The sequence below is a fragment of the Anguilla rostrata genome, chromosome 3, assembly GCF_018555375.3.
Source record: "Anguilla rostrata isolate EN2019 chromosome 3, ASM1855537v3, whole genome shotgun sequence".
NCBI lineage: Eukaryota > Metazoa > Chordata > Actinopteri > Anguilliformes > Anguillidae > Anguilla > Anguilla rostrata.
The window spans coordinates 9,913,542-9,927,582 of record NC_057935.1 but is presented as its reverse complement, the minus strand read 5'-3'; the positions used below and the strand labels follow the sequence as shown (position 1 = coordinate 9,927,582).

The window sequence follows — 14,041 nt, the reverse complement described above, 5'->3', positions numbered from 1 at the left end:
AATATTCACTGTATTGAAATATGATATCCATTCACGTCTGAAAGCATCCATCCCATGAAATGAGAAAACCATGAACAAGCATAAAAATACTCAAATACGCAGTGACACAGCTTAATTGTACTGCAGTGTGTTTTAGCTGCAGGACTTAGGAAGGCTGCAACCTTGCGGTGTCTGCAACTGCGTCTATCCGTTTAAAATTAACTGCATTTCAGACATAGATGCCATTGTTCTAACGCACATCAGTCTTGAATGCATCATTTTAAAAGTGGTATGGAGGGGCAGGCTCAGCAATGCCAGACCTCCCTCACAGTTTGGAATGCTGGAAGTCACCAACTACCCAAAATGTAACTAAGAATGCTAAGATGCTAATATTGTTTTGCGCCCTCTAAATGTGGACATACAGTATTTGGAATTGTCAGAGGAACCAATTGTTTTGTCATGCTTTTAGTTTTAATCCCCCAAAGTGAGCGTATTACCCAGTGGCCATGTGTGCATAATGCGTATATGTGGGTATCAGTGTAAATCACAGGGTGTCTGTTTTTCCTAATACAGTCTGTGTATCAGTCAGTGTATCAGGTAAAACAGACCTATGCAGGCATTGTATTGGTCTGTTTTAATGTGTACAGTGCTCTGCCTGCAGTAATACTGCAGCAGACTCCAGCTGGATTAGAGAGGGTTTGTGAGGGCAATGTAACAGTAGGGCAGGAGGACTATCACATGTGCATGCATGTGCACGCACACACACACACACACACACAAACATACACACTTACACTCACACTAACACTCACACACACACACACACTCACACACATACACACACATAGTCCATCTCTCCCCAGCTCTCCATACAGACAGTCACAATCACAGCCTTTTTTTTTTACTCAAAATGTTTTATTACATAATCTCTTTTATGTAATCAGATACCAACACACCTGCATTCACTCAAACTATTTTACACCTACACACACTCTGTCTTTCACCCACTCACATTCACACACTGCACGTACAAACACATACTCACATACACTCACGCTTTTCAACATACACGCACACACAGACACACCATCTGTGGTGGTGTTTGAAGTGAGCTTTCTTCCTTCACTGTAAAGCACTTTAAGATTGTGAAATGCTCTGTAAATAAAATCAACTTTTAGGATTCATAGAATGTATGATAAAGTTATTTTATGTTTATTACACTTTGTCTTCCCTAATATATCAAGCATGTGCATGCACAGTATATCTGTTGCTCTCTCTCCCTTGCTCTCTTTTTTACACACCTACGGACACTCACAAACCCAACCTTTTTATAACTCACAATTTTATACTGCACAATCTCTATGATACACCAACACACCTCATTTAACACTTTCATATTGCGAAATGCTCTGGAAATAAAATCCCTCTCTAGGATTTCATTTATAGAGGATGATTATCATTTTTATTTTATGGTGATTGTATGTTGTCTTCTCTGATCAAGCACATGCACACACAGTCTCTCTCTCTCTCTCTCTCTCTCTTCATTTCTGCTTCTCTTTCACTCTCATATACACACGCACACACACACAACACAACAAAACGCATGTGCATACACATGCACAAGCACACACACACGCACAACACAACACATGAGACTGATCCTCCTCAGTATCATTCAGCTTTTTCTGAAGGCGATGGGCAGATGCACAGTTCCCTCTCTGTCTGTCTGAAGTCCCCCCCCCCCCCGTGCTGCTCTGCAGAGGCATTCATTATTCTGTCTGCTCCTCTCAGCCCAGAACGCCACGCCCCACCCCCTACGGCAGCTCCACGGGCTCTCTGTGCAGCCGCACCTGCGCCGCTCTCTCACAGTACCACAGTGCCTTCACACTCATGCTTGAGTCTGTTTACTGAACTGCGTTTCCATTAATATTCACACGGCCTCTTTCATTCTGGAATAATTGGCTGCTGTTGCTGATGTTTGTGAAATCATGAATTACAAATTAAGGCTGGATTGTAGTTGCTGGTATTGATTTTCTGGCTGGAGAAATATATGTACAGCTCTTACAGTCCGCTTATCTCCTTCTCTCATTTGTCCTCCTCCTCTCTCCTATCTCACTCCCTCTTTCTTTCTCCCTGCATGCTTTTTTTCCCCCCAGACAGCTTTTTTTCATGGCAGGCTCAGGACAAATGGTGGGATGCAATTGCCATGGCAACAGCTGACTCACAGTGCAGACTGTACCATTGTTCAGAAAACCGTAGGGGGGACAGGAAGGGGCGTACAGTTCAGTGTATGGGAAAGATGCAAACCGTGAAGGTGGTGGAAAGGCAGGAAGTGCCCCTGCTGTGGATGGTGTGATGTGGCATTCCTGGGCTGTGGGCTGCCTGCCACAGTTAGGGAGGTGTGTGTGTGTGTGTGAGCGCACAGTGGGGGTGGGGTCTTATCCCTGGATCTCTTCCCTTGTGCTTTGTATGCTCTTATCGTACTCTGTGTTTATCAGGTCAAAACGTATGACATCTGAACATCGGCACATGTAGAGTGAATCTTTAGCGAGTGCTACATTTACAGCGTGCTTATTGCAGGATTCAGTCTTTCCTGGCACCGGCCTTAGTGCTTAGATCTGGAGCTTTCTTCCTCTTCCTTTTAGCCTAATGGAGCATCCACACAAACACACACACACGGAGAAACGCATGAATAACACATACTGCCAATATGGCTCCTGTCTCAGTCCTCGTTATGTAGGTTACCTAAGGCTGGGGGGATGGATGTTGCCCTGGGATTCTATCACACGATGCGGGGTGCGGTTTTGCTCTGAAATTAATAGCATCAAATTAATTGTTCAGTATGGGGTCATTTTCCTGTGATTTTGTGGCATTGTTTTCCTCTCTTGTCTTTTTCTTTTTCCATCCTCCCCTCCCCCCCTTTCCTCCTCCCTCTCTGATTCACTGCCTGTGATAAGGCAAATGCCTGCACTGCAGCATGAGTGTACTCAGCGGTGACGACTGTCGGTTATCAATATGATTTTACCTTTGTGTGTGTGTGTGTGTGTGTGTGTGTGTGTGTTTGGGTGGGTGGGTGTGCATGTGTGTGGTGTGTGTTTGTGTGTGCGTGTGTGTGTGTTTGGGTGGGTGGGTGTGCATGTGTGTGGTGTGTGTTTGTGTGTGCGTGTGTGTGTGTTTGGATGGGTGGGTGTGCATGTGTGTGGTGTGTGTTTGTGTGTGTGTGTGTGTGTGTTTGGTGGGGGGTTGCATGTGTGTGGTTGTTTGTGTGCAGTGTGTGGTTTTGGGTGGGTGGGGTGCATGTGGGGGTGTGTTTGGTGCTTCTGTGTGTGTTTGGATGGGTGGGTGTGCATGTGTGTGGTGTGTGTTTGTGTGTGTGTGTGTGTGTGTTTAGTGGCGTTCTAGCTAAATGTTATCACACTGATTTTACACACCTGCAGTCTGTGGTCAGGGATGGTGGGCACATGTGCCCAAAGACTGTGTGTTTAGAGGAACTCTCCTGGCTGACAATAATCACTGATTTACACATCTGCAGTGTGCGTGCGTTTGTGCATGTGCGTGTATGTGTGTTCTCTGTGTGAGTGTGTGTGTGTTTGTGCATGTGCGTGTACGTGCATGTACATGTGTTTGTGTTGTGTGTGTGTGTTTAGAGGTGTGTGTTCAGGGACTGGATGTTCAGAGGCGCTGTGCTGGCTGAAAGTTTTCACTGATCTTGTGCAGCTGCACTGTGTGAACCATTTCTCTTGAGTATTGTTGGAGCCGGTATAAAGAAGAAGTTCTTATTTTTACCTGAGAGGTGAACCTCAATGTACTGGAGCACTGTCTATATTCGTTACTATGTAGAGCACTGTGTACAACACAGTCTGTACAACACGGTTTTTATTTCCTCCTGCAATATGGTACTGCACACACATTGTGGTATAAACAGTGTATCTTTATTGTCATTTAAGAGTGCTGTTTATCCCACACACATGCTGGTATGTCGGGATAGACAGTTTACAGTGCATGTGTCTGTGGTGAGAGGTTTAAAAGGATGAAACGATTTCCCTTGATGCCCTTGTTGCAGAAATACAGGGAGGGAGGGGAAGAACAGAAATAATGTCCACACAAATAAGTAGCTTAGCGCTACAAGTAGCATAATGCACTGGAGAAAAAAAGTATAAAAATGGAGGTAAATTCGCAGGTAATGAATAGTGAATGGGAATCCTGATAAGGTAAGGTGTTTTAACAGTACTGAACTCCACTGTTTTGATATAAATTGCCTTCTCTCCCCCAGGTTGAAATTTGTGGTCAGCTGACCTGCTGTTGCTCGCCCATTTTGCCTCACTCTTTAAATGAATCCACACACAACACAATCCAGAGTATGTGCTTACACCCACATACACTTTGCCCTTTGCTGATGATGTCTTGCCCATATGCCCAAATCACCACAGATGCCGTTCCTTGTGAAAAAACAAGTCTTTAGCTGTCTTTGGCACTGAAGCGACAAAACATCCTGCCCCCTCTTTCAAAGTTAGGTCTCTCTTTGTATATGTGCTGTCAGGGGCGGACCTAGTCTGTCATACATATGGGTGCAAGGCAGACCTGGGTCAAATATGTATTTGTTTTGAATTTAAATACTTTTCTGTGCTCTGTTGATCTTACCTGGTGTAATTGAGACTGCCAATATGACCAGAAGGCGGGTTTTGCACTGTTTGAGAGTATTTCATTGGTTCCATACACCAGACAAGATCAGTAAAGCGTAGAAAACTATTTGAATCCAAAACAAATACATATTTGACCCAGGTGTGGTGTGAGGTATGAAGAGAAGTAGAGCATTGTTTCAGTTATCATCAGCAGAGGGCAAAAGTGTGTCTAAGTGCATAGCCTTTGCTTTGCGTTTCTTCTCCTTCATTTAATCAGGAGTTTCAATTTATTTGTTCCCTACATGTATCTGAATAATAGTGGATTTATATTAAAAATTAAATTGTTCTGGTTACTCTGTATGGGGAGGGTCTAACAGCAAAGCCCCTCCTCCATCTCCGCCTATGACAGTGAAATTCTGTCAGTAACAGTTAAAAGGATTATGGGTAAGTATGGCCACAGGTATCAGTGTGTGTAAGACAAGGTAATCCAACAAGTCACATCTGCTTATTGGCATGTTCCTGCAGTGTCAGTGGAACCTGCTGACAAGCACAGTCTCAGTACTTAATGTTTTTTTGACAGAGCAAAGTTCACTTTTACTGTCCATCATCCTCCTTGAATTGAGTCATGTTTCTTCTGTTTTCTGAGCCGGTTTGGCAGGCACTGCACAGACACCTACAGTACTGCTATTTAGCAGACGCTCTTTTCCAGAGCGACTTACACAACGTTTTGCTTTTTATTTTTAACATGGTTTCCATTTATACAGCAATTCAAATTAAGTATCTTAGGTTCAAAGGCAGTGTCCTACATGGGAATCAAACCTGCAACCTTTAGGTTTCAACTCAAGTGTACCCATTATTCCACAATGCCACCCAGATGTTCCCGGAGCTGGACGGACTGCTGGGACCAGGTTGCAGGTGTCTGTTCAGAATGTGCTGAGCTGTGAGAGTGCATTTCCGTCTCTAACCAAAATGATCTATGTTTTTATCCCCTGTGCTGCTTCTGCTGCTGCTGCTGCTGCTGCTGTCTCCCCTGTGCTCCTCCAATCAAGGTAAGAAACATTTTATACACATTCCCATACTTCCTAATGTCGTTCAATGGCACCTAGGGATGTTCTCTCAAAACAGCAAACCCAGGGAAAGCATTCAGTTGGACTTACATAGCGTTTATCAAGCAGCCCTATATGGGTTATTTGCTTGTTATTATTATTATTATTATTATTATTATTATCACTTACATGTATATGATGTTAGGATCTATTCAACATCTATAATAGCTTTACAGTGATGATATGGAAACTCACTAACACTAGCACTAATGTGTTGTACATAACTGGTTGGTGCCTGGCAGCCATTTTGTCATGCAAATGTTCTCTGCAGTTTGGCTGAGATGGGCAGGGAGGGAAGGAGTGAAGGGAGCTTTTGATTGATGTGTGCTTTGAGCAGCATGTCCAACTAGATGCTATCTCTGGGTTTATTTATTTTTTTAACCCACATGACATTCATGGGAAATGTAAAATGAGAGTAAAGCTCCAGCTCTCATTTATGATAACAGTAAAGGTAAGTGATCCACAGAGAGTCTGCTTTCAGAGAACAATCCCAGATGCACTTGATTGACAGGCCTGTTGGAACTCTGCTCTCCAGCAGGTGTCCCTGGTCTCTCCACATCCTCTGTACCATCATGTATCTATGTGATTCTATTGTACTATGTGTCTGGTAATTGTTTTATATTGGACAGAAAACTCCTGAATGCAAGATAAAACCATAAAACCACACAAAAACACAAGCACGCTCACACATGCACACGCACACACAGACACAAACACACACTCAGCAAGTTATCTGTGTTGTGTAACCACACTTTCAATTACTTTAAAAATATTACTGGAAACTTTTTGAAAAGATAAATCTGGTGCCCTGGTCAAATTCTCCAAAAACTTGACACCGTACATCTGGTCCCCTAATGATCCCCATATATCTGTTTTGCTTCAAAATTCCCTACACAAGTGGACCCCCCGGGTCATCGTTGTTAAAGAGAATTCTCAGTTGACCCCTACATAGCTAAGAAGCGGTGAAACGAGGTCAGGGTCAGCTGTATTCATTATATTAAAAGCACAGTGAATACTTTGGATTGTGCTACAAAAACACACCTGTCTCTCTCCTTGTCTGCTATGGGATGCTGGGACAATCAAAATGAAGACAAATTCAAAGTTTTATGCTTCATTTGACATATATTGAAAGATATAATAAAAAGGTGAAGTGTTGTGCTTCATCACTGTTGATTAAGTTATTTGATGCAGCTAGAACCAATTTTCAGTGCACATATTAATTTGAAATGTCTTTTTATGACTAGCATATTTTTATGACATTGAACGGATAATGCAAAATGAACATATAGTTTATACAATGCAAAAAGTTTATAAAATGCAAAAAGAAAAAAAATACATAAAATATGTTAATAAAGAGAATACTTCCATTACAGAAAAGCTTTCAGTGGATAGGTCCAATGTTCACAAGCATATTAGAGTATATAAAGCAGTAGAAAGCATTACCAAACTGGTACTCGTAGCCCGGGTCCAGTTTTGATTGATCTGAGCTTTAGTCAATGGGTCCAAATTAAGAATAGGGCATATAACTTGAATAACTTGACTGTTGAATAAATAAATAAATAAATAAATACATTAATTAATTAATTAATTAATAAGATATTATTTGTGCCGTTCCATTTGTGTGCAGTTATGAGCATAAGTCAGGCAGTACAGTGCAGCTGTTTGTGTCAGCATCCTGACTGTGATTTATACTAACAGAAGCTCCTTGACCCTTTCAGATTTATGAGTAAAATATACATACAGGTCAGCTGACCAGCTGGAAGGGCTGAGTCACTGGAAATGCCTGTTATTATAAAAAAAATAAAACATAAAACATCAGATGACCCCTGTGACAAAGTCAGATGTGGCTCTGCACTAAACATAATCTTTAAAACAGGAAGATATTGCATATTATATTACACAAAACTAATAACAAATTAGACTGTTTGCAGGTATTAGCTCAGGAAATGGACTAAAACACTCATAGCCTTAATCCTCCTTGTAACTGACAATACTATGATTGTTCCTGCCACCTCACACATGCACACTGACACAGTTAAGCAGCGCTACAGCACAGCCACACCTCACACTGACTAAATATCTCCAAATGCAGATCTGTTCTTCACAGGTAAGTGTCATAATTATCAATTATAGCAAGCAAGAGAAATGTTGTTCAGTGGGATGAAATCAATTCAACAAGAAAGAACTGAAACATGTGGAAAAGTAACTATTAAGCTTTAAATTGTGCAATTCCCTGTGCACTTTCTTGCCAAGTAAACTTTTCTTACAAAACCTGTCCATTGTGAAAGTTAGCTTTGCATTTCTCACAATCCTCGTGAGCAAAGACCACTCTCAGCTCCCCAAGGCCTGTTCTATGTGAGTCTTACAAGAGACTGAATAAAGTGTTGGAATGACACAAACCAGTACTCTTGCCCCAGAACCTTCAGAGTGAGCCAGAACCTCTCCATGGCACACACCAGCACTCTTGCCCCAGGGAATCCACACAGGCTGTCCTGTGTGTGTGCTTCTGACCTTTTAAACTTCTCCAGTCCGTTTTTGGGCATTAATCGTCCTCAGTGTTTTATCTCAGAGCGTGTTGAACAACAGGCCAGGCATGCCCCCCTTTCTTGAGGTGCAACTCTGCACTTTCATTATAACACCCTACAGGGAATGCTGCTTAGCAACCACTGAAAATCTGCTATTCATGAAATACAATAGATACTGAATTGTATGCTCTATATTGAACTGACCCTGTGTTCGTGGCGGGTGAAGCTGTCAGCACAGTTCTGTATGGGGTCTCTGCTGTTTGCCCGACTGTAGTGCACTTCCTGGTCATTTTCCGTGGCTGCTTTAGCAATCCTTAGTGAATGTAAATGCGGTGTTACTGCAGCCCGGTAGCTTTGCAAAAGGAAAACCAGCTGAATGATCTGCAACCATCTGTGGGATTTTATAAATTAAAACAGACTCTGCCTCTGAAAATGTGAAACCCACCAGCTGCATGTTTTATCACAGACTATAGAAGCATCAAAAAAATGAAGAGTTGTGTGTTTACCTGGTTATAAAATTACTACTCAGAAATGCAAACATGTGAATTTATGTGAGTTGATGAAATTGCAAGCAACGTCTCTGCCTTTTTAAACAGAAAGGGTATGTGAATTAATTGTCCTGTCCTTAACATTAGAGGTGGTGGAGCATAAATATTTATAGAAAGGCACATACCCTGGATAGATACTAGATTCTAATTGTAAGTGCCACTTGGTCCTTGAAGGTAACCTATTTTTTTAATGGTCCACAGTTTCCCAGTGGACCTGTGTCAGAATGCATCTCTTGTGATTTTGCGAAAGCAGTAACTCCAGCGAATTTTTTTTTATTGTTTGAATTTGTAGATTTGCTATTTTTCTTGTTATGTGGGTTGTTGTTGTTGTCAATAGATGCAAGCTATGAATTAATGAATATTATACTTCATTCGTAATGGCACGAGAGTAATAGTCTTAAATTTCACCAGACATGTGCGTCCATTGTTTGCTCTTCGCCCTGTCGCGGATGGGCTGTGTTTTGTTTACAAACGGGGCTGAGAAATTAGCTCTCCAGTCTGCTCCGCGGGATGCAGGAGCTACAAAGCGCCGCCTGTGTGGCGCTGTTCACTAGGCTGGTGCTGAAATTCTCCCTTCTTTCTGTCGGAGCCAGCAGACTCCGCCATGTCTCGCTGTTCCGGCTCCTAACTGGATAATCCGACAGCTCATCCATGTATTATTCATTTAATTTGTCGAATGCATTTATTTAATGTTTTTCGCTGCTGGCGGTCGTGTTTTAATGAACGGGGACGTTCAAATTTAATTCGTGGCCAGCTGCGGCTAGCCCCGTTATAGCTATAGCCGTGCTGATGATGCTCAAAGCAGGCGTTTCCGTTGCTAGGCAGAACGAGAAATGGCACTTTCTCATATCGTTGTGAAAAACATCTGATTGGCTGTAGAGGAACAACCAGTGTGTGCAACCATACATAATCTGTTTGGGTTTCATATTTTTGTATATCAATGTGGAGCAAAACGGTTATCTTTTAAAACGCACTAAAATAATGCCATAACAGCTTTCAAATTATTGCTTTTTCTCTGTGGTTATAATATTTCGTAATTGGGTTTATTTTTATGTTGATCAATGCGTAAATAATGTGACAGAATTATGCCAAATGAAATTGTTATATGTGCGTGTGTGTGTGTGTGTGTGAGAGAGAGAGAGAGAGAGAGAGGGAGAGGGAGAGAGAGAGAGAAACAAAAAGTGTGTGTGCGCGTCTCAGAGGGAAAAATTATGTGTGCGTGTGTGTGTGTGTGTGTGTGAGAGAGAGAGACAGAGAGAGAGTTCCGCCCCCTCCTATATGCCCCGTCCTCCTCAGCAGGCTGAGTGGATATATAATAAGGGAGAGCACTGCCTGCGCTTCTCTCTCTTCGCCACATGACGGCACAATAGACTCTTATGTGCCTCACGCAGGAATTAAAGGGACATGCTTGGCTATAATCAATAGTAATATTTTGAAAAATTATATTAAATCTTATCATTAAATGTAAAATATTTATAATATATATTTATAATTTATTAATAAAAGATAAATTAAAGCATAACGAAATTAACAAAATAAAATGCATTATTATTGTATATCAGTATATAATTTTCTTCTTCTTCTTCTTCTTATTATTATTATTATTATTATATTTATTTGGAGTCCACATGCATATGTTTATATTGGGTTAGTCCTGTTCTTGTCGAGTTAACCAGACATTTTTAATGAGCTGCATGTACTCGCCCCCCCCCCCAAGTTTAATACTGTACCCCTTATCATCATAATTTTCAGTTTGATTTGTGTGTGTGTGTGTGTTGTTGTGTGTGTTGTGTGTGTGGTGTGGGTGTGTGTGTGATGTAATGTATATAGTATAGATATAGATAATATGAATATGAAAAATATATATAGTTATATATATAGAGAGAGAGAGAGAGAGAGAGAGAGAGAGAGAGAGAGAGGCAGAGAGAGATCCTTTGCGCCCGTGAATGCCGCTGGTCTAGGCAGTAGAGGCTGTTTCTTTAAATTACAGTGAATTTGTGATTGGGTATCCCAGGAAAGCGCTGCTCACCAATAGGATGCAAACCTGTACAAAGAGATCTACTCCCTCCCTTTCAACACAGCATCGTAACCCTTCCATTTCTCAAAACGGAGGCACGGTTGTCTTCCCAGTTTTCATCACTGGCATCTCACTAAAATATGACCAGAAGATATAACCACGAAGATTTATATGTTTACCCAGAATATTCATGCGTGCAGGAAATATGTGGGTGAAAAATAGCATTTTTATGGCTCGTAGAACGCGGGGAATTTGGGTCTTCGAATGGCAAGCGCTGTGGCTGTTCAATTACTTTATGCTGTGGAATACAATAGATGCACAGATTCGCTACACCATTCCAGAGGAATTAAACCAGGGCTCTGTCGTTGGAAATATAGCGAAGGACCTGGGTTTTGTTGCTTCAGAGATTTCTGATCGCAAACTGCGGATCGCCTCCGAGGGTAAGCAGTATTTCAGTGTGGATTTGGGAAAGGGAGAGCTGATCGTGAGCGAAAGAATCGACAGAGAGACTCTGTGCGGACAAAGCGTACCCTGTGTTTTACCTTTGGAAGTTGTCAGTGAAAACCCGTTGCAGCTTTACCGCATTGAGATTGAAATACAGGACATTAATGATAACTCTCCGAGTTTTCTCACAAATGAAAAGGTTTTGAAGGTAGCCGAGTCAATGAGCCCTGGCGCAAAGTTCCCATTAGAAAGTGCCCAGGACTCTGACGTAGCCTCAAATTCGATACGCTCCTACAGTATTAGCAAAAACGACAATTTCATTTTAAATGTGAAAACCCATAAGGATGGAACAAAGATCCCAGAGCTCGTCCTCGAAAAGCCACTTGATCGAGAGACACAGGCTGTTTATCAGCTGGTGTTGACAGCGGTTGACGGGGGTAATCCAGTGCGCTCAGGCACTGCTGGAGTCACAATAGTTGTGTTGGATATTAACGACAATGCACCCCAGTTTGAACGGGGTTTTTATGAAATCTCCGTGAGTGAAAATACCCCTCCCGGCACTGAGATTTTTAATGTCAAGGCGACAGATCTAGATGAGGGTTTGAATGGGGAAATTGAATATTTCTTTGGCGATCAAACGCCGGAAGAAATCACTGCATTATTCCACATTAACAAGCAGACGGGTGATGTTCTTGTGAATGGTCAGCTAGACTACGAACAGTCAAATTTGCATAAATTCGATGTCCTCGCGAAAGACAAGGGCAATCCAGAGATGGAGAGTCACTGCAGCGTACAGGTAGAAATTACTGATATTAATGATAATGTCCCTGAAATTCTATTGACCTCATTAACGAGTCCAGTACCTGAAGACGCTGTTGTGGGAACCGTAGTTGCATTGATAAGCGCAAAAGACCTGGATGCTGGTGAAAACGGGAAGGTGAGGTTAAACGTGACACCGGGTTCTCCGTTTATTCTAAAGCCATCTTTCTCAAATCATTATGCACTGGTAACTAGTGCTCCTCTAGACCGCGAGGCACACTCAGAATATAGCATTGAAATAAGTGCGAACGATTCGGGGTCGCCGTCGTTGTCTAGTAAAAAAACTATAACCGTTAACATCGTGGACGTGAATGACAGCCCTCCTGTTTTTTCACAATCTTCCTACACGGTTTATGTTAAAGAAAACAATGTTCCGGGGAAAATACTGTGTTCTGTGTCCGCTTCTGATTCAGACCTGGGTGAGAATGCCAAGATTTCATATTCTATTTTAGACTCTAAAGTGCAAGACGTGTCTGTCTCCTCATATATTTACATTAACTCAGACAACGGCAGCATCTACAGCATGCACTCATTTGACTATGAGAAACTGAAGGTGTTTCAGATTCAGGTGCAGGCAAAAGACCAAGGCTCTCCGTCTCTCAGCAGTAACGCCACTGTTCACGTTTTTATCCTGGACCAGAACGACAACGCTCCCACGGTTATTTACCCCTCTGTTGTCATGGGTTCAATCTCTCACCAGAAAATGCCCCGCTCTGCTAAAGCGGGACACCTCGTTACCAAGGTAACGGCAGTGGACGCCGACTCGGGGCACAACGCTTGGATTTTCTATAAAGTTGTGGAGGCTACAGACGCATCTCTCTTGGGTGTGAATCTTTATACAGGGGAGGTGAGGACTAAACGCGCTGTTTCAGAGCAGGATGACGCCTCCCAGAGGCTGCTTATAGAGATCAAGGACAACGGGGAGCCGGTCCAGTCCACCACGGTCACAGTTGGCATATTGTTAGAGGACGGGGTTCACGAGCCCATTTCGGATTTGCGACAGAAAGCGCAAGCGCCCAGTAAGAAAAACAGTAAAATCACGTTTTATCTGATCATCGCTCTGGCCTCGGTTTCCGCGGTGTCTTTTGTGACTTTTGTGATCTTGGCAGTGAAATGCGTTCGAAACAGCAGAAGGGGTGCGTGTTGCTGTATCAGACGGTCTGATTCTGACGGATACAAGAACCCCAACAGAAATCTGCAGATCCAGTTAAACACTGACGGGCCTATTAAGTATGTGGAGGTCCTGGGAGGGGACATGATGTCTCAGAGCCAGTCCTTCAGGTCCTGCTTGTCTCCAGTGTCAGAATTCAGTGATTTCACCTTCGTTAAGCCCAGCAGTACTTCAGACTTTAAGGATATGATCAGTGTCCTTGACGCGTCACTGCCTGACAGCGCGTGGACTTTTGAGAGTCAACAGGTGAGCACTTCAATTTTTATATTCTAATTTTATAATGTTTTCACTAACTTTTCCATATGCATTTCATATATCATATTTTCTTTAGTTGGCACGTAAATTCACAATTTTGGGCCACACGGATTAATTATTAATTTAAATAAATGTACGTTATTTTTAGTTCTTTTCCAAGGTTAATTTTGTACTGTATTCTTTACATTGAACGTCTGAAATATAGATGCCCTGCCCTATACTGCCTTGCTACTTTTGATAAAAAATATTTTATTTTATTTAAATCAGTTTCACACTTAACCTGCACTTATGTCAGCACCCGATATATAATATTATCTTGAATAATTTATTTAATTTAAGTTATTTGTTTTATGTTTCTTTAAAAGTGTGATGAATCTGCCTGAACAATATATGGGTTCTTTATCGAAAATTTCAGGGGGGTATGTCACTGTTGTGTAGTTTTGGAACGAAACGTTGACACTTATATTGAAATTTGTTCACAACTTGTTTTAGCAATGGTGTTTGCATTGTCCATTTAGGAAAACAAGTAAAACATTCCGTTTATGGAAATAAGAT

General features: G+C 42.0%; 2 protein-coding genes across 35 annotated transcripts in view; both read left to right on the top strand.

The window, feature by feature from the left end:
* The window catches only part of LOC135250064 (protocadherin gamma-C5-like), a 232,254-nt gene that overhangs the window by 169,650 nt on the left and 48,563 nt on the right, over nt 1–14,041 (top strand). Inside the window, exon 1 of one of the 33 annotated variants that reach the window (XM_064325902.1) lies at nt 10,680–13,477. The exons of the other annotated variants lie outside the window; for them this stretch is intronic. Within the exon in view, the coding sequence (XP_064181972.1) occupies nt 10,988–13,477 (2,490 nt within the window). The 5' untranslated portion in view covers nt 10,680–10,987. Of the gene's footprint in view, nt 1–10,679; nt 13,478–14,041 lie in introns of those variants that run through there. 33 annotated transcript variants of the gene reach the window in all.
* LOC135250069 (protocadherin gamma-A11-like) overlaps nt 1–14,041 on the top strand; it is a 69,944-nt gene that overhangs the window by 13,580 nt on the left and 42,323 nt on the right. The gene's annotated exons all lie outside the window — the stretch shown is intronic.